Source organism: Camellia sinensis, chromosome 3, assembly GCF_055761805.1.
Source record: "Camellia sinensis isolate YWXY chromosome 3, ASM5576180v1, whole genome shotgun sequence".
In the NCBI taxonomy this organism is placed as follows: Eukaryota; Viridiplantae; Streptophyta; class Magnoliopsida; order Ericales; family Theaceae; genus Camellia; species Camellia sinensis.
This window is the reverse complement of record NC_138963.1, coordinates 44630475-44657407: the sequence shown is the minus strand read 5'-3', so window position 1 is coordinate 44657407 and position 26933 is coordinate 44630475. Positions and strand designations below refer to the sequence as shown.

Here is a 26933-nt window from a genome sequence, read left to right as displayed (position 1 = left end):
TCTCTATCTATGTTTTACGTGATGGTTCTATTATTGATTCTATGCCTGTAGGCTTATTATATGATAAATGAAATTGTATATTTTATGATGGATTTCATTATGTAATATGTATAATAAAATTATTTTATGTGGTTGATTAAATGATTGGTTTTGGTTTCATAATCTTATAGATATGATAAAAATGAATAAATATTGGATTAACATATCACATGGTAGTATCATCATTCAATAAATAATCTTGATTTGCATTAGAAACTACAACAATATTAAGGGTTCGTTTGCGAAGTGAGTTAGCTTTTTGACTTTTTGATTATTTTAGCTTGAGACTAAAAAGCCTCATTTAGGAAGGATTTTTTGGCTTTTTTAACTTTTATGAGAGAAAGAATGTAATGATTATGAGTTGGATGTGATATTTTATTTTATTAGGCTGAAAAACCTATTTTTTGTGACTATTTTAGCCAAAAAAAACCCCAACCTCAACTTCCCAAACAGAGGCTAAATTAATGGGAGACAATACTTGTCCACTTAATCCCTTTGTAACTTTTTTATTAATTTTGTGTAGTGTCACCAATACACTTAATATTTTGTAGGGTAAGAAGAGATTGTCATAGCATCACTCTTTGAGTTTGCTTGTTTGGACAAATTATAACATATGATTGAGATTATTAATATATGAGACTGACATTCTATTATTTAAGTTGCAATCATTGTTATCAAGCTTAAATTTGAACATACATTCTAATTGATAAAATTAAATAACTTGTTTAATTGTACAACTAATAATGGGAAATGAATATATAATTCAAATTATATATTTTCATCTATTACAGAACAAACGTTAGCAATAAAGAATTATTCATCCCATTAATCCAACTAAAATAATCAATTCAACACTAATTTCATATTTTACTAACAGCAATATTAGATATCATGAAAAATCTTTTATAAAAATAATCATAAAAATTTTATGATTCTTGAATTACACTTAAAATAAAGCATCACACACTAATTAAGGTAATTCAAAAATTATAAATTTTTCGTGATTACTTTCATAAAATTTTTTTTTATGATACTTAACTTTTCCCTTTTACTAATCAAATAGAACTTTGAGTATTACATACATCGACCCTTGTAGCCCTACTCTCTGTGAGAATGGATTTGCTTCCTCTACTTCAAGCAACCGGAACCCTTGTAGCCCTACTTCTCCTCTCCAAAATATGGATATCCAAAAACACCACCACAAACAAACACTTTATCCAAGCCCCACAACCAAAGGGTGCATGGCCGATCCTCGGCCACCTCCACCTCCTCGGCAACCAAATCCCACTCTTCCGAACCCTCGCCGCCATGGCCGACCAACACGGTCCCATCTTCACAATCCGACTCGGGTTCCGCCAAGCAGTCGTAGTGAGCAGCAAACAAACAGTCACCGAATGCTTCACTGTCAACGACCGAGCTTTCATGTCTCGCCCCCAAACCGCTGCTCTCAAATACATGGGCTACAATGGTGCCTTTTCCGCGCTCGGACCTTCCGATGACTACTGGCGCCAGCTCCGTAAAGTTACCACCCATGACCTCCTCTCTAACCGCAATTTGGAGTCGTTTAAGCATGTGCGAGCCCTGGAGATGGACTTGTCCATCAAAGAGCTCTATTCACTCTCCATCAAAAATGGTACTTTCATAAACAACCCGTTTAAATTCGGCAATTTTAGATTAAAAAAATAAGGGGTAAATTATAATTTGGTTTGTTTATAATGTGGAAAACTCTATGGTGTGTATCCACTTAATCATAAATTGACGTTGTTTTATCATAAAATTTTGTAACATTAATTATAAAACGCATATTCTTATCACAAATTGATCTAACAAAAAATGTTATAACTAAGTCACAGATTTCTGTTATATGAATGGCACAATTTTGAATATTTTATTATGTTAATTTGTAATAAAATTATATATTTTATGATTGATATTACAAAATTTTGTAATAAAATTACGTTAATTTTGATAAAGTGCATATGATATGCATCCCCGAGGGTTGCATACCGTAGGCTCTCTTATATAAATAATTAATTGACAATATATCACCGAACTTTGTTTTTCACCAAACAAGATATATTCTTCCCGAATTCCAAATATATATATATATATATATATAAGAGATTATCTGGTAACAAGAGAGAAACTTCAATCTTTTCTTTTTTTTTTTCTAATTTTACGTAGTTATTTATTTTCTTTTCTCTGATATGTTTCTGTAAATCAAAACACAAAACATGCAGCGGAATAAAATCAACAGATCATACCTCTTGTGATCTAAAACCTCGTGGATAAATCACGTGCTTCCAGAATCTAATCAATCAATCCCAGCAGTGGGGTGATATTACAATGATGAATATCACCCACACAAACCACAGTGCAAAAAGGCTTTGATCGTTGTTTCTTGGGAGAGAGTCAGTTTATGGGTAGAAAATAAAACATACGTTGTTTCTCTTTTTGGTTACCCATAACCATATATCAGATATATATTATATTTATCTCATTTATCCATTGGTTAAATGAGATAATATCTGATATCTATATCATCTATCCATATCATGATATGATAGATATATATCCTGAGTGGCTATCCAAATAGGTTTGAATTCAAATTCAAAACCCATTTGGATGAGGTTCAAAAGGTTCTAAGGGTCATGCCACATGGGCGCCCAATTTCTAACATCTCCCACTCGGACATGAGTTGGCATGACACTGCCACGTCTCAATCTCAATCTCCCCAAAAATAAACAATCTCATACTAGCCACTGCACCGTGCGACTGCTGAGAACACCTGCATGTGGGAGCTCTATACTAGAAACTCAAAATGAGCCAGCATAGAGACATCAACCCAAAAAAGAAAAGAAATAGTGTCTCATATACCCCAGACCCATCTAATTACACCGGTCCAAAAAACATCTCTAATCCCTCAAAAAGAGCATGTTTGACCCTCTCAATTCTTGCAATATATTCACACTCAATTCGCCTCTCATGCAGAGCGATGTGAGTTGCCGGCAGTGAATATACAACAGTGGTGTAATACTAGATGATCTTCCCTTTGCACTCATGCCATTTAGTTTAGGATTGACCGCTTTCCCAGTGATGTCCCTTAAGGCCGAATCATGCATGACCGCAGGCAACATACCAAAGTAGCAGAACATCAACCCCTTACCTTATGACATAGTCAAAAGTCACAAAAGGGTACATAAATGAAAGTCATATCAATAATGACTCGTAAGACTCACACGGTGAGGAAGCAGGGATCCATTCTCTCACCTCATTACTCGGTCGCCAAGCACATATAGTATGAATACATGCTACGGTGGAGTAACTCTTCCATAAAGAGTGACGTCATACTCGATACACCGTACAGATATTAGTCTAGTCGCTTTCTAGCGCCTAACCCGAATTCTCTATTTGCTCGCCTTCTAGGCGCCAAATGAGATCTCGCATCTGGCTAATCATAACAGGCACAACATGGAAAGTGGGTACTAACATCCATGTTTGGTCCTTAACACGACCTCATCTTGGTTATAACCAAGGCGACATACATAGTGGATGATTTAAGCCTCTCTTGGCTCCGAATAAAAACAAACCACCAGTCTCATCCTTGCTCGCTCCTAAGCGCCAAGGGCGATTGCTCGTGTGAGTGAGCCAATCTTGCCTGCTGACATCATCATTTGCTAATCATTATGACACAAACCGTAATAGTGTCAACATCCCATCATCTCAAAATAAGTGATCGATTTAAAAAAAAAAAAAAAAAAAAAAAAAAAAAAAAAATTGACCACAGCTTGCGCAATTATAGATTCCAAACATAAGCCTTATCAGCACCTCTTGCGATAAGTATATACAACGGAATCCACCATGTGCGCCTCACATGAAATGATTTAAGATCACTACCTCTTACGCAATAACCTCTCTAAAGATATTTTTGGTGACCAATTTGCGTTCATTCTTAATGCGCCCAACTAGCGCAGATGCGCCCAACTAGCGCATTGAATTTTACAAGGAGCAAATTAATATGCTTCTAATAAAGCATTTTATCCACAGTCTAATGAGCAAGGTCAATGTCTGAACAACTCAGTTAACCATTTATCAAAGATAACACTTATCATGCCGAATACGCCCACATAGCGTACTTTAGGCTCCCACAACAAAGAAAAGATCAAGGAATATAGGTCATCTGTTTCTCCCAAAGACAATCTGAGGATTCACTCAATAGCTAAGGCTCTGGCTTTTACCGATAGGTAAGTCAATGGGTTTGCAATTTTGCATCTAGAATCGTTTTAGGATATTCCTTATGTAAGTCATCGAAGACAAACCGAGAATTTTCCTAAAACAATCCCTAAGGATCGTACATCCGAGCATATGAATTACATCACCCATGTCCATCATATCTAAAATAGAGGACTGCCCACCCTAGGTGGCGACAACCTTATAAATTCCTGGCTCATAATGACTAAGTAAGGAAAAACTTCTTTTGGACCATTGATCATGCCTCAGTGGTCTTCATCGATCATCGTTGCCCTATCATGGCTTGACGAAATCTAAGAACCACTGTTTGGATAACTGCTTTAGGCTGTAATAGATTTATTGGAATCAGCAACCTTTTTGCGCTCCTTACTTTTCACCATAAAAGCAGAAGGTAAATCCTTACGGATCTACTTATCCAATTCTCTAATGAAAAAATGGGTCACAATGTCCACAAATCAATGTTCCGAACTTATGTCAATCATAGCCTAAGTCAAAATAACCTCACTCCCCAGGAGGAAGTCTTCTTATGGTCTACACTTTCCTCAATGGTGCGACCATTCGGTATCTAGCGAGCCTTATGCCTCAAAAATGACTATCCAAATTACGCATAACTTTATAACAATTTTGCGTCATAATGGAAAGTCAACCAAATTATAAAAAATGGTTAATCCTCAAAGACTTTGTCTTAAACTGCGCAACATTGATCCACTTTCAAAAAATAGGGGACTAGAGCCTTAGGCATTATCCTAGGCTCTTTATCATCTTGCGGAGCAATCATGAATGTTTCCCTCTCAATCACCCAGTGATGACGTGGAAAATTTTCACATTTGCTACCACGCAACTAAGAATGTAGAGTATTCTTCTCTAATGGAGTAATCCATTAGTAGGCACATCGCTCCCACTGTCCCTAGGATATTGGAAATTTCTTTCCATTCTCAACTAGGCTACATAGAGCGCTATGCTTGGAATTCTCCATCTTATAGAGTTCCGAAAACTCTATTTACGTCACCTTTACTAATAAAACTTTATGTGACTTAGTTACACTACCACAAAGCTGCTTACCTATATGCACATGACCCGGAGGGTTTGCATGACCGCATACAATAATGCGCCACACGACCCTTTGTGTTTACAAGACAGCATACAATAATGCGCTATAGAACCCTAGGTCTTAACTTCGCAATCTTATGAGAAGTAGAATAAAGATAAGCTGCTTAATGGTTATAGATCGCCCATAGATGGCTCTCTGCTAACCCATTACTCAAAATGGAGTGTAAAATCTGATATGGAGGGCACTTAGTTAGGGATATAGGCAACAAACTAGTGCAATTTTCAATTGGGAAACATTTTGCGCCATTATCCACCTAACATTAACAATATTTAATTCCTTATTCTCTACTACACCATTGTGTTGTTGAGTACTAGGAATAATCAATTTTCTAAGCATCCATCTCTCTTCACAGAGTTTTCTAAAAATAACTCAAATAGATACTCGCCACCTTGGTCAAAACTAAAAGCACAAAAGCTCTTATCTAATTGATCTCAACCTCATATGTGCAATGTCAAAAAATCATCTCAAAACTTTTGACTTATGGGAGATCAAATAGTCTTGACTCAGATGCGTATCGTAATCTATAAATGTGTCGAGATTGAGACTTAACTATCATACCCTTACACATATCTAGTCACAAATATCATAGTGGACTAAATGCGCCAATACAAATGACCTTCTGCGGCTTTCCTACTTACTTGTGCGCACCCATTGCGAACAAAGTTACACATTCACATGAGAGCAGGATGTCATAAGCGAGTGGGCCCGAGAAGGCCTACTTAAACCATCCTGTCATCATCTCATTAATGTGATTAAGTATAATAAGCCACTGGTTCATGACCAATGTCATAAACTAATTCCAATCATCTTAATGTGTGAGTTCTCGAAGACAAGTTTTAAAGGTTTAGGCCCAACTAGGTAATGACTCACGACTAAGTCATATTCACTAGATCATAAAAAGGATGTCATGGAGATATCAACTGCGCCTAAGTCGCAAATTTAACTAGTAAGTGCTAATCCCCTGCACCTTCAAGTCAATTTTATTCTCCATACACTTTAATACATCTAGTTGAAAGATGACGATACTCCTGTTGCCATCTCTATTTCTCGCTTCATAGTTACTTGCAATTAATTCTACTATCCACAAGAAGGAGAGAATAAGCTATCAACTATGATAGCTCCTGAAGTAACTTAAGCGCGAATTAGGCTAAAGAGTCTAATTCAACACAATGCTCTTACAAGCGATGCGTTAAATTCTTAGAGTCATAACAACCTTGTCAGCCTTAACCTTTTCATTACTATGCTGCAACGTTTGCGCTTAGTGGTAAATGTTATTCAAAACGTTAGCCTAGTAAAGGAATCACACAAAGAAGCACCTCATCCATGTTTCACACTCAAGTGTGGAAACAGTAAGTGTCCACACTTAGACAAGTTGGCAATGCTAATAGATTTTGCAGCCACTAAGCGCTAATCTTTTCACTCAGTGTTAATAGATTTTGCAGCTTCTAAGCGCTAATCTTTTAACTTCACGTGATATTTCAACGCCCACTATTATAGTGCATGAAATTTCGCTCAATCCACTCCCAATAATTGGGTAGAGAGCAAAACACTGCTCGTACTGGCTACTCGTCTTACACTTAATGACTAATTTATTTAAGCTCGCATTTCTTGGATGACGTGACTCTTGAATGTTACTTCATCCAATGATGTAACATTATTTACAAGTCAAATTACAAAGTCAATCCGTGCAGCTCATTAGTCAAGATCATATACAGATCTATTGAGGGCTTACTAATTTCATAACTCCAAAACTCACCAACCCAAACTATGTAGCGTGCCGCTAACTATAGCGCACACATTAGTTTTTATTGTGCCAAACAAGGCAACAAAAAACACGGCGACTTTGAGTCATGTTTCCTTACTTTGGCTCAATTAAGGTTTGACCTAAAGTCTCCAAGACTTTTGCTCATCTAAAGAATGGGATTAGTTTGTTCACATTTGAACATCTCTACTAAGTTTAGGTCAACCAAATTAACTTCCATAAGCTAAATCAATTTAGAGAGAAATTCGCATTGGGATTAATTTGATTAGCATAATATAATTTTGCCGCAAAAATCTAAATTAAATAGTGACAATATTACACAAGTCGCAAGATCGAAAATCCGCTATGCTCGTAATCATCTCTTGCGCCACAAGTGACAATTATCCAAAATTTAGTTTAATTTATGCGCAAAATATTGGTTTTCGGGAGTTAATCTACAAAGATTTCTCTCAACCGAATAACCTCCCACTGACTATGGCATATACAAAGCATGATAAATTTCATACAATAGCATCTTAATGTAAATTTACAAATAACTCATGCTATATCATTTAATAATGGAATTCTAATAAATAAATAAATAAATAATCATGCTCCTCTAATTACAACATATTACAAACCTAAAAAAAATGCTGTATTCAATATTCAGATTATGCCATAATTAAAGTGTACATCATTTTGAAATTTTCTGGAATTTTTTCTGAAATATTCTGGAATTTTAAATAACTAATAAACACACAAAATTAGAAATAAAAAATTCAGAAACTGATAAACTGAAACAATATTACCAGTAGCTAGTAAAATATTTCAGAAGTCCACAATAAAAATTTCAACCCCAGAAAATTAATCATGCAACACCAGATGCATTTTAAAGCAAAAAAAATGCATTATTAACACAGGAAAAATATTTTATATTTTCGTAAAATTTTCAAAATTTTGCAGAATGTAGAAAAATTAATTCTGAGTCTAAGGGTACCAACCATGCTTAAAACAAAGCTATAACGAATAAATTATGGCCAATTAACGCAATTCAGAATTAAAAAACAAACAAACAGAGCCTTAGAGCCAAGCCAGGCGGGAAAACGGCTCGGCTCGGCTCGGCGCCGCTCAGCGCAACTCGGCGCGAGTCAACGCGGCGCGGCGCATGGCGCGCGTGTGTCGCACACGTGGCGCGGCTGGAAGCGGCGCGGCTAACGCGCGCGTGTGGAAGGAAGCTGACAGATCGCGCGTGTGGCGCGTGGGGGGCGCGTGCCTAACGCGCTCAGCGCGTGGAGGCGCGTGGGGCTGCTGCTCGGCGTCATACAGCGCGTGAATCACACGCGCCGCCTTCCCGGGTGTTTTCCGGTCCGATTTTTGTACTGACGGACTCCATTTTTCACAATAAAAACATTTATGGCATAAAAAATAACATTTAAGCAACATAAAATTGAGGTATATCACTCTCTCAATCTAAATGGAGTTAAAATGCAAAAAAGAAAACCGTGCACTTCATCTTCCTCCTCCATTAATATTCATGCATATACATGTATATATACGCATGTAAAAATAGAAACACGAAAATATCCATCAATGGCTCTGATACCAATGTAAATCAAAACACAAAACATGCAGCGGAATAAAATCAACAGATCATACCTCTTGTGATCTAAAACCTCGTGGATAAATCACGTGCTTCCAGAATCTAATCAATCAATCCCAGCAGTGGGGTGATATTACAATGGTGAATATCACCCACACAAACCACAGTTCAAAAAGGCTTTGATCGTTGTTTCTTGGGAGAGAGTCAGTTTATGGGTAGAAAATAAAACATACGTTGTTTCTCTTTTTGGTTACCCATAACCATATATCAGATATATATTATATTTATCTCATTTATCCATTGGTTAAATGAGATAATATCTGATATCTATATCATCTATCCATATCATGATATGATAGATATATATCCTGAGTGGCTATCCAAATAGGTTTGAATTCAAATTCAAAACCCATTTGGATGAGATTCAAAAGGTTCTAAGGGTCATGCCACATGGGCGCCCAATTTCTAACAGTTTCCAAAGCAGAGTGTAAGGTGAAAGTGAGTGAATGGTTTAGGCAAGTGACGATGAACATGATGCTAAGGGCTATCGTGGGGAAGCGATACAGCTTCAGTGACAGCGAGAGAGACAAGGAGGCAAGGCAGTTCGCGAGAACGATGGAAGAGTTCATGTATTTGGGTGGTGTTTCTGAGTGTTCGGATGTGATTCCCGGGATTGAATGGTTGGATTTGCAGGGTAATGTGAAGGCTATGAAGAAGAATGGTAAAGAGATGGATTATTTCATGAGTATGTGGCTTGAAGAACATGTGCAGAGCAGGAGAGAAGGAAAGGTGAAGAAAGATGAAAGAGACTTCATGGATTTGTTGTTGTCTTGCTTCCCTGAAGATGGTGATGGGTTGGTGTTTGGACGCAAGAGTGAAGACATCATCAAGGCGACCGCTCTGGTACACTCAAATTCCTTACTTTCACTAACACTCCATTTGGATCATCAATTTAGAGAAAAAATAATAAATAAAAATAATAAATTTATGATCTAAATATCTAGATTTATGATCATTCATGTTTGTTTTACATTTTTTTCTCTCCTTTTCACTTTTTAAATCACTGAATATCTAAATTTATGACTAAAAAACAATATAAAAAATATATTTGACTCTTTGGTTAAGGCTCACCAGTGAAATTGTTACTTTCTCAGCATATAAGTCAAAAAGTTGTTTGATTAATCAAAAATGTTTAGAAGGACAAAGGTAGAGCTTTAAAAAGAGCTCACCAGTGAGATTGTTACTTTCTTAGCATATAAGTTAAAAAGTTATTGGATTAATCAAAAATGTTTAAAAGGACCAAAAGTAGAGCTTTAATGACCTATTTATGTAGTAGTGCATCTCACTTATGAATGATTTGATATATGGGTTTTGTTTTTTTTTTTTTTTTTTTTTTTTGTACTCATTGCCACATCATTAGAGCTATTATTAGAGCTCCAAATTTCGAGTCATGAATCATTACTCTTTATTAATTATAACTAGCGGGTGATAGATAAATTAATTGTGATATGTATGTTGTTTGGGCTAAAATAATCAATAAAGACAAAATAAGTTAAAATAGTCAATAAGATAAAATATCACATTTAACCCGTTATCATTTTATTTTTTCTCTTACAACTATCAAATCAACTATAAAAAAAATAAAATTCAATTATTTTTCCAAACACAATTTTTTAAACCAAATTAAAATAGTTAAAAAGCTAAAAAACCAATTAAAATAGTCAACTTCCCAAACGAGGCCTAAATAGTAAGATATTTTTTAATGAAACTTAAGGTCTTAGGTTAAAATCTTATTGACTTCTTTGTGTAACCTTTTTTTTTTAAGATTAAAAATATATACCACGTGGCATGAGGAGAAGGCTTACACACCAAATCCAGTCTTCACTTAATAATAAGAAAAATGCTTCGGACCCCCACTGGGGGTCGACCCCTAGTGAGGTGGCGCGACGTGATTGGACAAAAAAAAAAACTTTTTTTTTTTTTTTTGAGTTCCAGCCAGTGGGGGCTTGCCACCTCACTGGGGGTCTGCAACAGTTCCGTAATAATAATACTAGTAGGTAGCACACGCGATGCGTGTACAATTCAAATAAATAAGAATAAAAATTAATAATAAAGAAAATAATTGTAATATGTATGTTGTCCTAGTAGTTTAAGATTTATTAATGAAACTTAAGGGATTGAGTTCAAACCTTATAAACCTCTTTCTATAACTTTTTTTTTTTTTTTAAGATTACAAAAAATATGTCATGTGGCATGAGGAGAAGACTTGGACACTAAATCCAACCTTCACTTATAAATAGACTAGCGGCCGAGCACACGTGATGTATGTGCAAACTCATTTGGAAACTCAATTGATAAAAATTTTAATAAATCCTCATTCAATTTTTTTTTTTTTAATTTATATATTCAATTGCATAATTTTTTTTCTGAATTTAATATGATACATATACACACATTCTCATATACTTCTACATTATCTCAATTAAAATAAAAATATACTCCCAAAGATAATATATATAAAAAATCTATACAATTCTTTTTAACGTTTCTAATCACTAATTCAGTACCCAACTAGACAATTAACCAAAATTTTAAGAATTTGACAATTATTTTACATTTCATTTACAAAGCAACCTAAATAGCATATCAAATTGTTCAGTAGTATCGTATCAAACTGAATAAACATCAAAACAATTATACCTCATCACGACTTCTGGGCCACGGGATTGGGGCTCTGTAACCCTTGGGTATCGGAACCAAGCAATTCAAGCCCTTACCTTCTTCGGGACAATGCCACTCGAATCTCTCACCTTTCTCTGTCGAATTAAAACGCCGAATCGCTTTGGTATTGTCCAAACACGGTATATACTCTCTCATACTCTCCGTACAAAGCCCAAACTTCTTAACAACCCTAGACCCACCATCACCATCTTCCACCACCTCCACTTTGATATCACTGCCCCAATTATCCACAACACTCGGATCGAAGTCTCCGACCTCAAAATCATCCGCCATCGTTCCATTCTCGTCCACAATCCCGAACCTCTCGTGCGGCGGCGAAGAAAGTGGTTTTGGATGGGATGTGGGTGGAATTGAAGGTAGGGTTGGATCGGAGAGGGGTTGGGTTTAGGTAGTGTTGTTGATGAGGGAGTTGAGATCGAAGGTTTTGTTCAAATTGGCGGAGAGAGAGAGATGGGGGAAAGGGTTTTGGAAGAGGAGAGAGGGGTTTGGCGAGAGTTGAAGAAGATGAGTTGGTGAGAACTATCGGACCAGCGCTTGCCCAAGTAAAAGAACGTGAGTGATATGAAAATGAGACCTGAGATCTTTAGAATGTTGATGATTTTATGAAATCTCCATTGTTGATGAAGCCTTTTATTCTCCAATCTCTGCTTCACCAGATCTGATCTCTCTCTCTCTCTCTCCCCAGGTTTTAATCGTTCAAAATAGAATTCAAAGATGTTGAAACTGATTTAGAACTGCTGTGCAGTTTAGAAACATGGGGGTGGTGGAATTGGTTGGTTTGAATTTATCATGTTACCCTTAACTACAAATTGATATTAGTGTAAAAATAATATAATTATTTAAGAAGTTATGTCCATTTTAGGAAAAATAGAAAAAAAATTTCTAAGAGAGACTTCAGGACACCAAAGTTCCTATTGGCTTTTAATAATAATATAGATAAATGGATAGATATAGATATCAATAAATGAATACTCCATAGTTGAGTTACGGCGATAATGGAGTGAGACTTTTTGGTAGTATATTGCAAAACAAATCCTGGGAGTGTAGTTTTTAAAATTGTGTTTAAAGTATGAATTTGAGTACAAATTTAAAAAGAAAGTAAAAAAATAAATAAAATGTAATTATATCTCATTTACATTTCACTAATTTTTTTTATATATAAATTTTTTAATTTTCTCCTCAAATCTATAATCCAAATGTAGCGTAAGGGTCAAGCTAGTGGTAAACTCATCATAAGAGCATTTTCAAGGGGATAGTTAAACAAGGCTTGTTAGGTATTTTAGCCAATGTAAGTTTAATTTTGAGCTCCAATGGGCTAGCTATTAGGCTAGTTACTTTACTATCCTATTTTTTTGGTGGCTACAATTGAAGAGCCCCATAGGCTCTCCAAACAATTACGTATGTATATATTTTAGATTTTTGTATATTTATGTCTTGGATTTGAGATTTTATATTATATATATATATATATATATATGTATGTAGCAATTTTATATATTCTTTCAATTCTGTTTGCTGAATTACGGAATAATTTATTTTGTATTTTGTATATTTTTTTCTCCTCATTCTACAGGTTTTGTATGTTTGTATGGGCAAATTTATTATTATTGCAAATTTATATTAGTAAAATATCAACAATTAGTATTTTTTTATTTTAAAAATTAATTAAGTTAGTTTAAATGATTAGTTAAAATAAAGAGTATGGTTGAAGAACACAATAATTAAAGTAATTAGGTAAAATAAATAGTGTACTTTTTTTATACTTTAACTAGTGAAAAGTAGAGAGTGTGGTTAGAGTTGGTCTACCATAGGCTTACAAATAATTAGTCCTTTCTTTAATAAGAAGATGTGAAGTGATCCATTATTATGTAGGGAGATTAGAACTATGAAACATGTCTTTTTAATGATTACTGACATTGGAATGTTTTAGGAAAATGATTAAAAGTTATTTTTTATTTTTTATTTTTTGGTAACTTTTTTATGAGAAAGAAAAATGGATTAAAAGTTGAAAAAATAGGCTATTATAGGAGGAGGAGGTGGTCATTCTAAAGTCGCAAACTCATGCACTTGTTTGTGGGTGATTTTTCTAAGAAAAATTACAATTCAATATAAGTTTTTGAAAATAATTTCAGAATAGTGACAAATTTTATGAACATTAATAATTAAAGTCCCAATTTTTTTTTTATAAATTTATAATTATTTTGTAAAAATCCCATTTAATTGTAATTTCTCCATTTTTCTATACCGGCTTAACAAATCTAAGGGGGCAGGTTGACCTCTCCAACGTGAGTCATAGATCTGGGCTACCCTATACTTCTTAATCGTAACATGATGTCAACTCGAGTATCATTGAACTGCATTAAAGTGTTTTTTTTTTTTTTTTTTTTTAACTAAGCTGCATTAAAGGTTGGACCCAAATTATTTACATATACATCAAGTAGTATTATGCGTAAATAATTTTTTATTAATTTTTTTTAAAATAAATAGAATTTATTACACTTTATACCTCTAAACTATTATCAAATTATCTACTTAATTCCTGAATTGTCGATTGAGTCTATTAAATTCCTAAAATATATAAATCAAAATTTATTTGGTCACTCAACTATCGATTAAATTCATTAATTTAGTTTATTTACCCAAGAAATAAAGTGTTTAATTTAAACCTATTTAATCTCTGAAATAATTACAAAAATAAAATTTAAACTCATAAGTATTATAAATTAGTAAAAGACCCTATCTAATTAAAATTTTATTTCAAAAAAAAACTTAAATTTTTATTGTATTTGAAAAGTGGGCGTCAATTATTATGATGAATTTCATTTATAAGTTTAAGGATAATTATCTATAATATTTTCTTGCTTATCTTTTACAATGGTTATGTACTTGGCTATATCTAGTATTATATGTCATATTTTGTTTATAATTTATAATTTTTTGTTTTTAAGTTTTTCATTAAGTTTTTATTTTTATTTTTATATTTCTTAATTAATGTATAATTTTGTTCTATTATTATTTGTAGCGAAGTGTTATTATTTAGATTATTTAATTCTTCTTTTTCAGTATGTCTAATATTCATATAATTTAATTAGCAAGACTGATAAACTAGACTCTAATATTAATTTAAACACAAAAAATAAATAAATTACTTTTTAAAAACAAAATAAAAATTTAAGATTTTTCTATAATAAAATCTTAATTAGGTATGATCTTTTAGTAATTTATAATACTTGTGAGCATATAAGTTTTATTTTTGTAATCTTTTCAAGGACTAAATAAGTTTGACTTAAATATTTTAGAGACTTAATAGATTTAATCGATAGTTTAAAAACTAAATAGACTTTGATTTATATACCTTAGGGACTTACTAGATTTAATCAATAGTTTAGGGACTAAGTAGACAATTTGACGATAGTTTAGAGGTAAAAAGTGTAATAAACCTAAATAAATATGATCACACTGTAGACGTCCCCGAACGTCTCGGGAGGGAAATCCCGTTTTGTTCATATAGGCTTACTACAGTTCAGGACTCAAATATCACGGTCCTGTATCTAATCCCGCAGAGTACAATGCAAGACCGATGAATCATCAAAGAGTCCAAATACGGCAAATCGTTTTTGAAAACAGATTTTTTTGAAAGAAGTGCCAAACATGGACTACTTTGCCAGATACAGAGTCGCCACCTAAATATTTTATTTTTGGGGAAATTTAGGAAACCCTGACTCGTTGCCTAAGGCCACGTGTCCGTCATCACCAAAGTTGCCTCGGCTTGGGAACTTGGGTACGATTGGGGAAGGTCACTTCGTGAGCACTCTCGCTCGCCCGATCAAAGATCAGCCTCTACTAACTATGATATCAAGTTTTGAAAACAATATGCGTTCTTATTCTGGTTATTAGCCTAGATTTACTACGTGATGCGCACAGCATACAAATATAGACCAGATCGCCTGAATTGGAACAAAACATCTCATATTTGTTTTTGAAACGGTTTGCTACTCGCAAGTAGGCTAAAATGCGGATTTTGCCACCCTCGGGTGGGCTTTAGAAAATATGATTTTGCCACTCTCAAGTGGGCTTAAAACTCGCATTCAATGAATTGTTCCAATTCAGATAATCCAACATTCACCCATAGGCATTCAGGCAGTTATATCACATAAACAGTTAGCCTCCTGGTAAGCATGCTATCATGGCAACACTCACACTCATACAATGATGCTAAAGCATAAACACTTACCGAGTACTCCAAGCCAAAACAGAAGCTGATTAGAAATCATGCATGAATCCTAACTATGCTGAAATGCCTAATGCAACACATACAAAATGCAACTACAGATAGGCTCGGCTATTCTAAAATGGCATATGAAATACAACAGATAACATGTATTCAACTTTGGAATTGAAACACAATGCAGTTAGTAAGATGCGCCGAGCCCGGTGCGTGCAAGACAGATGAATGAATGCAAACATGTGAGGATAAGTATGCTAATTGAAACATGCCCTAATCTAACCATCATAAGAAGGTAAATAAAAGGGAGAAAGACGTGGGGTTAGAAGACATACATCACACGCACACACACTTATTACAACTTTGCCCTTTCTTAGAGAGTCCGAATAAATATTACACAACCAAACAAATAATTAACTACTCTAGCTAATTAAATATTACAAAAACCTAATTAATTAACAAATTAACTAAGAAACGAAATAAACTAAGTATGCAAATCCGTGAACCACCTCAGCTCTATTTCGAATGATGAAAGATGCATGCATGCTCGAGTCGCCTTGTTGGGAAATTCCTCGCGATGCCCCGATTTGCCTTTGTTTGCATTTGATCCCGGAATGCTGTACCAAGCTCCAGAAGATTGTTGACCAGTTTTGCTGTCGGTTTCCGGTTTGCTGCAACAGAGAGCAAGAAAGGGGCATGGCAAAGTATTTTCACATATGTATGCACGACTACTCTTCCCGTCATTGCATGAGCTCTAGGGAGTGTAGTCCTCGATCCTTGTGTCACCAATCGCGCATCTCGATGCATGATGGCCGAGGAGTCGAATTGCACAACTCAATGTAAAATGAATGCACATAAAACACAACAAGGCCTAGACTCCATCATGGATAATCCGGAGTGTCGGCGACCGGGAATTGAGACACGTTTCGTCACTTTGAGGTAGTTAAGCAGTCCCAAACCGAGGCAAACCGAGGTAGTTAAGCGGTCCCAAACCGAGGCACACGGCCGACGGCTCCGAAAAATCAGAAACTAGTCTCCAAACGGGAAAAGTGGTCTGCGACCACGAAACGTAGCCTACGGCCACTGAGAGATGGTCTACGAGACCTCTCCCTCCCTTCAGAAAGAGAAAACAGAGAAAACAGGACCTGGTTCACAAACCGCGGCAAAGCGCAAAAGAGCCCCGAAGTCCGGAGGCAAGGCTCTCAACCGAGACTCCACAATCTCAGAACGAGCACAATATGCGTCATCACCAAGCGCTCAATCGGTGACGTCTGAGTCTTAAGGTCGGTCAAAAATGGGGTGTCTACACACACACTTATCTTTACATTAATACACGAGTAAGTCTATGTGCACAGAAATCAAATATAAAATAAGATACAACCCTTTCACAAGAGGTGGGATTCGCATGTGTGCACATATGGGCCGTCACCCCTTATAAGAGAGTTGCGTCTTATTATGTGTTTGATTTCTATTGTGTGACCTACACGTAACTTTCAAATGACAAAATGTGATACTTTTATTAATGAGAATGCTAGCCTTAATTAATGTATGTGTCAATTGTACAATGTTTTGAAATCCAAACCGTTGAGCAAATCAAAAAGTGACCGAGTTAAGGGTCCCTAGTGTTGGACAATCTTCACTGTATTTAAATAGATTAAATTCTGTTGTGTACTAAACAACAAGACTATAAAGAAATAAAGGAAATGAGAGAATTTGTTTGATTACAAAAATCAAACTAGAAATAAATAAATAAATAAATAAAAACATATTTTATTTTGTTACAAAAACAAAATTAAAATCTGATTTGATAAACAAATAAAACAAAATAATAAATTAAACAACTTACTTGATTAATTTCTTCTAATAAATATCTGATCAAGTCCAGTGTTTGATACTGTGTCCTTAAGACAAATTCGTCCTCTCTACGGTGCTTTCAGAATGTGGACGTCTATCTCCCATGATAAAATGATCAAGTACAAACAATAGTAACACTACAAATTGTTTGCCTAACGAACATACTAAGTGTTTATACTCTTTCTCACAAAAGCTAAATGCAGCAAAATGAAGAATAAATTTGCAGAGGTGAAGTACGAATTTTCTGAATCAATGAAACATCAAATGAGAGTAGTCCTATTTATAGATGGAATGGTGGCTGCAGATTTTGAATTAAATAGGTGCAAACCTGTTTGAACAGGTATGAAACCTGTTTGGTTTTGTTTTGAATTTAAACAGATTTAAATTTGTTAGGTTCAAAATTCAAACAGATAAAAAACGGGAAGGGCCCTGTTTGGGTGTACAGTAAAACCGGACCAGTTTATTTCCGAAATTAATTTGAATTATGAATTTTATTTTACCAAAAAATAAAATTAAATTCAAATGTTTTTGACCTAAAAAGATAGGTATTAGGCCGAACAAGCCCAACCCAACCTCACACCACGCACCCGCGCCCAAGCCCAGGCCTAGCCCACCTGCCCGACCGACCGGACGGACAGCGGCGACGGCGCGTGGGCGCGTGTATGGTGATTTTTTAGTCCAATGAGTCTAGCCCATTGTGCCCATAACCTCCCTCTGTAAAACACTTGGGTACCCCTTGGGGCACACCCCAAGTTCCAATCCCATGCCTTATAAACCCATTCAAAAGTTCCCACCAAATCAATATGGGACAAGCCTTATTAAAACCTTTAAGGATTTTTCACCAAAACTCCATTTTCATGAAGCATAGTTTGGCTTCAATTTTCCATTCACTCGGTAATGGTTTTGAGCAACCAAATATACCACGTGAAGCACAACGCGGCATAGAACGCGTTATCACTTTGACCCGCGAAAATCGACGCTCGAGGCCCACCTAAAAAATAGACCAAACTTAGGAAAAAATTCTGATTTTACCAAGGATTTTATAACCATTTCCAACAATCCCCCACACAAATGGAATTTGATGATAACAGAAATGCAACAATATGCAGACTTTATCGAAAGAGTATAAGTCGAAAATATCTTGCATCAGGATAGGTAGCTTTCGGCCTTGAACCTTCCCTAGTGATAACCTATCGGACTTACTAGCTAACCAATGGACGCGATGCCTTGAATTGTTCAGCTGTTTGTGTAAGCCAAGACAATAGATTTCACACAAAATATCTTCTAACACATCGTTGTTCTCACTGTTGTGTTCATTTTGGCCTTGAACGCTCATGGTTTTCATGAGTGTTTCTAGAGAATTTAGCCTCTTTATTCTTATAGAACCAGCCCCAGTTCGACACTCATATAGGTGATTCTTATTGTGAGTATCTCCATATACTCATCTTGATTTTATGCCTCAATCAAGATATAAGTAATCATTAAAAGCAAAACTTATCCTTATATCCCTACATACAACATATGTTGCAGATATCACTCTCACCATAGGAATGTGTAGGAAATTTTAATCCCTTGGTGATTTCTGGCGAGCCACACATAACTTAGTTGTCCCTTTGAACTTAGTTCTTAGGATCTTCAGTCATATAAGTAGGGTTACCATTATGACGACTCTTATATAATAAGCTTTAATCCCATTCCCTTCGATGAACTATACACTAGTTCTTTTGTCAAACCTTTTGTTAGCGGATCCACAATATTCTCTTTAGATTTTATATAATCTATTGAGATTATTCCATTTGACAATAATTGCCTAACGGTATTATGTCGACGACGATTATGTCGACGACGAATATGTCGTGACTTACCGTTATACATGTGATTCTGTGCCCTGCCTATTGCAGATTGACTATCACAATGAATGCAAATAGCTGGCACAGGTTTTGGCCACATTGGAATGTCTTCTAAGAAGTGACGAAGCCATTCTGCTTCTTCTCCTACTTTGTCTAAAGCAATGAAATTCCATTGTGGATCGTGCAATGCATGTTTGTTTCGTGGATTTCCAAGAAACAGCAGCGCCTCCCAGAGTAAAGACATATCCACTTGTGGATTTTGAATCTTTAGTATCCAATATCCAATTTGCATCACAATAACCTTCAAGTACTGCTGGATATCGAGTAAAGTTCAAACCATGATCACGGGTGAATCTTAGATATCTAAGAACCCGAATGATCACTTTCCAATGGTTTTCTCTAGGGTTACTAGTGTACCTACTTAATTTACTGATAGCATAAGCTATATCAGGACGAGTACAATTCATTAGGTACATTAGGCTTCCAATGATTTAGGAGTATTTTAACTGAGACACTGCATCACCTTTATTTTTCGATAAATAAAGATTGACAAATACAGGTGTTCTAGCTAAATTCATATTATCCTTGACAAATTTACCAAGAATTTTCTCAATATAATGTGATTGAGATAATGCATATCCGTCAGATGTTTTAGTAATTTTCATTCCTAATATAACATCTACGACCCCCATATCTTTCATATCAAATCTTTTGTTAAGCATTTACTTAGTTGATTTGACCATATTTTAACTACTTCCAATGATAAACATGTCATCTACATAAAGACAAACTATGACATATCCTTGATCAGTGTTTTTAACATAGACGCATTTATCACATTCGTTTATCTTTAAACCCATTAGTAAGCATTGCATGATCAAATTTTTCATGCCACTGTTTAGGTGCTTGTTTTAATCCATAAAGGAATTTTACAAGTCGACAAACTTTCTTTTCTTGCCACGACACTACAAACCCTTCGGGTTGCTCCATATAAATCTCTTCATTTAGATCCCCGTTTAAGAAAGTTGTCTTAACATCCATTTGATGTATTTCTAAATTAAACAAAGCTGCTATAGAAATAAGCATGCGAATGGATGTTATTCTTGTCACAGGGGAATATGTGTCAAAATAGTCCAGACCTTCCTTTTGTCTGTAACCTTTTACTACAAGTCTTGCTTTATACTTGTCTATTGAACCATCTGCTTTCATTTTTCTTTTGAAAATCCACTTATATCCAAGAGGTTTAAAACCTGGTGGAAGATCTACCAATTCCCAAGTATGATTTTGGATAATGGATTCAATTTCATTATTAACAGTCTCTTTCCACAAAGGTGCTTCAGGACCTGTCATTGCTGCCTTAAAACTTTGAGGTTCATTTTCTAACAGGTATGTCAGAAAATCTGGACCAAAGGATTTTGATATTCTCGCTCTCTTACTTCGTCTTGGTTCATCATCAGTTAAATCCTGTTGGTCGAGACCATTACTAGTCTCTTGTGTTTGATTGTCATTAGTCTCTTGACTTTGTGTACAATCATAAGTTTTTTTCTGTGAACTTAATTCCTATCCTTTCTGGTAAGGAAAGACATGTTCAAAAACCACAGCATTCCTTGACTCTATAATAATGTTCATATTTATATCAGGTATTTCTGATTTATAAGTCAGAAATCGATATGCACTACTATTCTGAGCATAACCAATAAACACACAATCTATTATTTTTGGTCTAATCTTAGTCTTTTTGCCAAACACCCCTACACTTTTAAGTATTTGCAGGAAGGCAGTCAACCTTTCCACAATTCATAAGGAGTGCTGTTTTTACCTCCTCTAGTTTGAACAAATTTTAGATCACATATATCAGTATAAATTAATTCTAGAGATTCGGTTTTCCTTTCAACCGATTTAAATGAAGCCTTAGTTAGTTTTGCTTCTACACAAATTTCACATTTATGATTAGGATTAATTTCAAACTTTGGTATATAATTTAAACCAATTAATCTACGCAAAGTATCAAAATTCACATGTCCTAATCTACCATGTCATAAACTCGACTCAAGAATAGAAGCAAAAGATGTGTTATTCTTATTCATAACAACTTTCGGTACAACTGTCATTACACTTAGTTTAAAGAGACCATCACTCATGTATCCCTTACCAACATACATACCACTTTTTGTTAATACAAATTTATCAAACTCAAAAACAAGTCTGAAACCATTTTTACTTAACAAAGAACCAGAAACTAAATTCTTCCAGATGTCAGGTACATGCAGTACGTTGTTGAGGGTCAGTTCTTTCTATGATGTCATCTTCAAGATCACTTTTCCTTGTCCAGTCACAGTAGAAGTAGAAGAATTTCCCATGAAAAATTGTTCACCATTTGCAGCCTCATTGTAGGCAGTGAACATCTTCTTGTCCGCACAAATGTGACGAGTTTCTCCAGTGTCAACCCACCACTCTTTGGGATTTCCAACCAAGTTAGCCTCAGACACCACAACAGAGAGGTTGATGTCATTTGCTCCGTCAGAGATGTAATCTAGTTCAATTACATTGGCCTGATTGGTAGTCTTCTTGCTTGTACTTCCATGATCCTTCTTAGGGCGGCGGTAGTCAGAAGCTCGATGTCCAATCTTGCTACAGTTATAGCATTTTTCTTTGAACTTCTTGTTGTTATCGCCTTGGTTAGGACCATCTCCAGTAAACTTCCTCTTTTTATTATGTGGTTTATGAACTTGCTGTTTTTAGAGGGCTGCAAACATTATACAGCATGTTGTTAAGGCCATTGAGGATGTAGCTTCTGCATAGGAAATCTGAATGTTTCCAAGCATCTACAGTGGTAACAACTTGCAGATCACTTTCACCCTCTTTAAGTGTTGGAGCCTCTTCATGGAGAAATCGGGCCAAATTAAGGGTTATAAGATAGAACAGCATCTTTTGCTGCCATCTCTTAAACTCTGTACCATTAAATTTTTCCAGTTTTTCTCCATGATTGATTGGTATTTGAACATGGTTCTAGATAGGGACCGGTGTTGGTGTAACAATTAGAATACCACTTCCAGTTGCAGTTTCAGTAGCAGTAGCCATAATCTCTAATTACAAAAATCAGAAAAAATTAAAACACAAATTAATTTTCTAGTTACTAAGACCAGAAAATAAATTACAACACAAAATAATTTTATTTTCCTTGTTACTAAAACTAGAAAAATAAAATACCATAATAATTTTCTGTAACACAAATTAATATTCTAAAATTGTTAATGACACCAGTATATTATTACTAGTTGTCAAAGAAAAGAGACAGTATATTACTACTATCTGTCAAATAGCATAAACCACTATTTGTTTTTCCAACCAAAATATATCTTTATGAAATCATAGAAAATTAAATACAATGAAGATACCAAATAGAATCTGTCTTAAGATTGTTGGACAATCTTCACTGTATTTAAATAGATTAAATTCTGTTGTGTACTAAACAACAACAAGAATATAAAGAAATAAAGGAAATGAGAGAATTTATTTGATTACAAAAATCAAACTAGAAATAAATAAATAAATAAAAACAGATTTTATTTTGTTACAAAAACAAAATTAAAATCTGATTTAATAAACAAATAAAACAGAATAATAAATTAAACAACTTACTTGATTAATTTCTTCTAATAAATATCTGATCAAGTCCAGTGTTTGACACCGTGTCCTTAAAACATATTCGTCCTTTCCACGGTGTTTTCAGAATGTGGACGTCTATCTTCCAGGATAAAATGATCAACTACAAACAATAATAGCACTACAAATTGTTTGTCTAACGAACACATTAAGTGTTTATACTCTTTCTCACAAAAATTAAATGTAGTAAAATGAAGAATAAATTTGCAGAGGTGAAGTACAAATTTTCTGAATCAATGAAACATCAAATGAGGGCTGTCCTATTTGTAGATGGAATGGTGGCTGCAGATTTTGAATTAAACAGGTACAAACCTGTTTGAACAGGTATGAAACCTGTTTGGTTTGGTTTTGAATTTAAACAAATTTAAATCTATTGGGTTCAAAATTCAAACAGATAAAAAACAGGAAGGGCCCTGTTTGGGTGTACAATAAAACCGGACCAGTTTATTTTCGGAATTAATTTGAATTCTGGATTTTATTTTACCAAAAAATAAAATTAAATTCAAATATTTTTGACCCAAAAAGATAGGTATTGGGGCTGAACAAGCCCAACCCAACCTCACACCCATGCCCAGCTTGCCCTACCGAACGGACGGACGGCGACACGCGTGTGGTGATTTTTGAGTCCAATGGGTCTAGCCCATTGTGCCCATAATCTCCATCTCTAAAACACTTGGGTACCTCTTGGGGCACACCTCAAGTTCCAATCCCATGCCTTATAAACCCATTCAAAACTTCCCCCCAAATCAATGTGGGACAAGCCTTACTCAAACATTTAAGGATTTTTCACCAAAACTCCATTTCCATGGAGCATACTTTGGCTTCAATTTCCCATTCACTCGGTAATGGTTTTGAACAACCAAATATACCACGTGAATCACAACGCGACATAGAACGCGTTACCACTTTGACCTGCGAAAATCAACGCTCAGGGCCCACCTAAAAAAAAGTCCAAACTTAAGAAAAAATTCTAATTTTACCCAAAATTTTATAACAATTTCCAACACCTAGTTCAATCGTCCGGTTAATCAGAATTGAACCGTGATATTATAATTATTTAATAATTATACAAATAAATAATATATTTTTAAAAATATATTTTAATGTTATATATTTACACCAATATTAAGAATTGATTTTTAATTTTACCATTTTAGTTTTTTTTATACTGTAGTTGCTTAAAAAGAGTAACATTGATTCGTAAGAGTAAAAAATGAATGAATAAATGAAACATATCATGCAATGTTTCTTAACAAGGAGTCTAGTCCAAGTGGTGGGATGCTTCAAAGGGCCTGTAGGCTTCAGGTTCAATTATTTCAAGCCCGCTCCAGTTCATGCAAACCGTTACTAGTTCAAACCAACACCCGGTTTAACCGTGATTTTTACCAATTGCTTGAAAATAAGGTGATTTTGAGTTTGAAGTGGGTGTAAGGGTTTACCCAGGCCAAAATTTAAATTGATCAACAAATCAACTGATAGAACTAACCGGTTTAGTCTGGTTTTGAAAACATTACAATAATATACACTAGTACAAGGGGGATTTCAGGGTGGGTGCTATGACAGCACTCATATTGTCACACCCCATGCAAGGATGGATCAAATAGGGGGCAGATGGGGGCAATTCCCCTAAAAAAATTGAAAAATATTAATATTATATTAAAAAAATTAAAATTATAAGGATTTACACTCTCAAATATACTTTCGCACCCCATAGTAATTCTAAATTTGTCCTTGACCCCATGAGGTTTATTCTGACCATATTTTGATGATCCGAACCTTTCATATTATAAGGTTCGTTAAGTATATCTTTCTTGTAAAAAATATAATTAACCGGACAAGTATAACTCCATGATTAAACTAAATAATAATCATAAGAATTTATCAAAATCTTACTAACCGTTTATCTTTTCTAAACATGAATGTGGTCTTATTGTGAGTTACAAATGTTTAATTAACTTAATTTTTTTCATAGATAATGAACTCTACATTATAAATAAATTTAGGATATGCTCTCACAGTTTCACAACACGGTGCTACCAACCCCAGGTTGTAAAACATGGGGGTATGACATTTTGGCCTCGTTTGGTAACATGCCGGTTTAGTCAAAAAGTCAAAAAGTTGCTAAAAAAACCAAAAAGCCAACAACCCGTACCAAAAAGTCAAAGATTCTCTTTTCTCTTTACTTTTTGCGCATCTTTTCGTAAAAAGTCAAAAAGTCATTCCAAACATAATAATTTTTTTTAGCTCATATTTTAGCCAAATAATCAAAAAGTTACTAAATTAGTATGTTCCCAAACGAGGCCTTTTGTAAGGGATAAGGCTCCAGCTGAGCTACTATGGACCTACTTTGATTGTTTAAATTATTTTTAAAGCATATTAAATATATAATTTATATAAAAAATAAAATTAATTGAATGTTGATACGATAATTATGATTTTAATAATAATTGATTATTTTAAGATAAATATGATCTAATTAAGGAATTACTCGAGCTTTGTGTGGCAGCTTGATTTTTTTGATTAAAATAGTTAAAAGTTAAAAAATCATTGTAAAAAATCCAACATCTCAATAATTTACGATTTTCCATACAACTAAACAAAGTTATTCCTAACTATATATTTACCATTTTTACTATGTGAAAAAATTTTAAAAATCACTAAAAAAACCAATCCACAAAAGAGGCCTCATACGTGACCAACCTAATTTAGCATAAATAATTTACTTAGCAAACTCTAAAACCCAAAAGTTCATACTACTGAGTTGAGCTAAAACTAAGCCCACAAACATCTCAACGGATGTAAATTTTATGGGACAGTTATGTTTTTCAATAATGTTACGTAAATAGAAAAATCATTATATATCTCAAATTTATTATAAGTATGACTCTATATATATGTTTTAAATTGCACATTATTTTCAATTGATAATTATATATTTTTGTTTTTGTTTTTTCATAGTCCCTTATCTTAGGAGGCTCTGATACCACAACAGCCGCCTTATCCTGAGCAGTTTCCTTACTTCTAAACCATCCCACAACCCTCAAGGCAGCACAACAAGAAATAGACATATATGTTGGACATGGAAATGTAAGATGGTTAGATGAATCAGATACCAAGAACTTAGTCTACCTCCAAGCCATCATCAAAGAAACACTACGACTTTACCCTCCAGGACCCTTATCTATACCACGCGAGTCCATTCAAGATTGCCATGTCTCTGACTATTATGTCCCCAAAGGCACTCGTTTGATAGTCAACGTTTGGAAGCTCCAGCGTGACCCTCACATATGGACTAATCCTGATGAGTTCAAACCAGAAAGGTTTCTTGCATGGCAAGCAAAAGAGGATTTAATAGGGCAACAATTTGAGCTCCTTCCTTTTGGTGCTGGCAGGAGGTCGTGCCCTGGAAGCACCTTAGCGTATAAAATAATGCATTTAATACTCGCTCGGCTGCTTCAAGGGTTCAACCTAGAAATGTTGTCGAGGAATGGAAAAGTGGATATGAGTGTAGGGTTGGGGCTTGTACTAACTAAGGCAACTCCATTGGAAGTGTTGCTCACCCCACGCTTATCGGGTGAGTTTTATGATCAACCATAGATAGACCTTCTTAGTGTGTAGTGTGTATTATGCATATGTAATGCATGGTAAATAGGGGTGTATACAAGGTCACCTCTACGTTTTATGACTCTTTTGTACCAATAAAGTGGACCCATATTTAGAATATTGTTTTTGGATTAAGTCCACCAAACTAGAATATAGTACCAACATGTGGTAAGAATTAAAGTGTGTGGTAGAGATTGAATGCATGTATTGTTGACGTTTGTAAAATGAATCTCAATTGCATATTAATGTTT

At 34.7% G+C, this 26933-nt stretch overlaps 1 protein-coding gene across 2 annotated transcripts; it reads left to right on the top strand.

Moving 5' to 3' along the window:
• Positions 1–1066: 1066 nt before the first annotated feature.
• On the top strand, positions 1067–26928 carry LOC145822511 (xanthotoxin 5-hydroxylase CYP82C4-like). Of its 2 annotated transcripts, none has more exons than XM_082919673.1 (3): positions 1067–1672; positions 9227–9645; positions 26038–26928. In XM_082919673.1, the coding sequence occupies exons 1-3, from the start codon at positions 1153–1155 to the stop codon at positions 26083–26085; spliced, it is 987 nt and encodes a 328-aa protein (XP_082775799.1). In that variant the 5' UTR covers positions 1067–1152; the 3' UTR covers positions 26086–26928. The 2 variants fall into 2 exon arrangements, with proteins under 2 accessions (XP_082775799.1, XP_082775798.1); XM_082919672.1 differs by having other exon boundaries at positions 1142–1672; positions 9224–9645.
• Positions 26929–26933: the final 5 nt, after the last annotated feature.

Coding starts and splice junctions, on each gene's coding strand:
- LOC145822511 (XM_082919672.1), top strand. CDS start 1,153: ATGGATTTGCTTCCTCTACTTCAAGCAACCGGAACCCTTGTAGCCCTA. Junction 1,673..9,223: donor TTCACTCTCCATCAAAAATG/GTACTTTCATAA, acceptor CAGTTTCCAAAG/CAGAGTGTAAGGTGAAAGTG. Junction 9,646..26,037: donor TCATCAAGGCGACCGCTCTG/GTACACTCAAAT, acceptor GTTTTTTCATAG/TCCCTTATCTTAGGAGGCTC.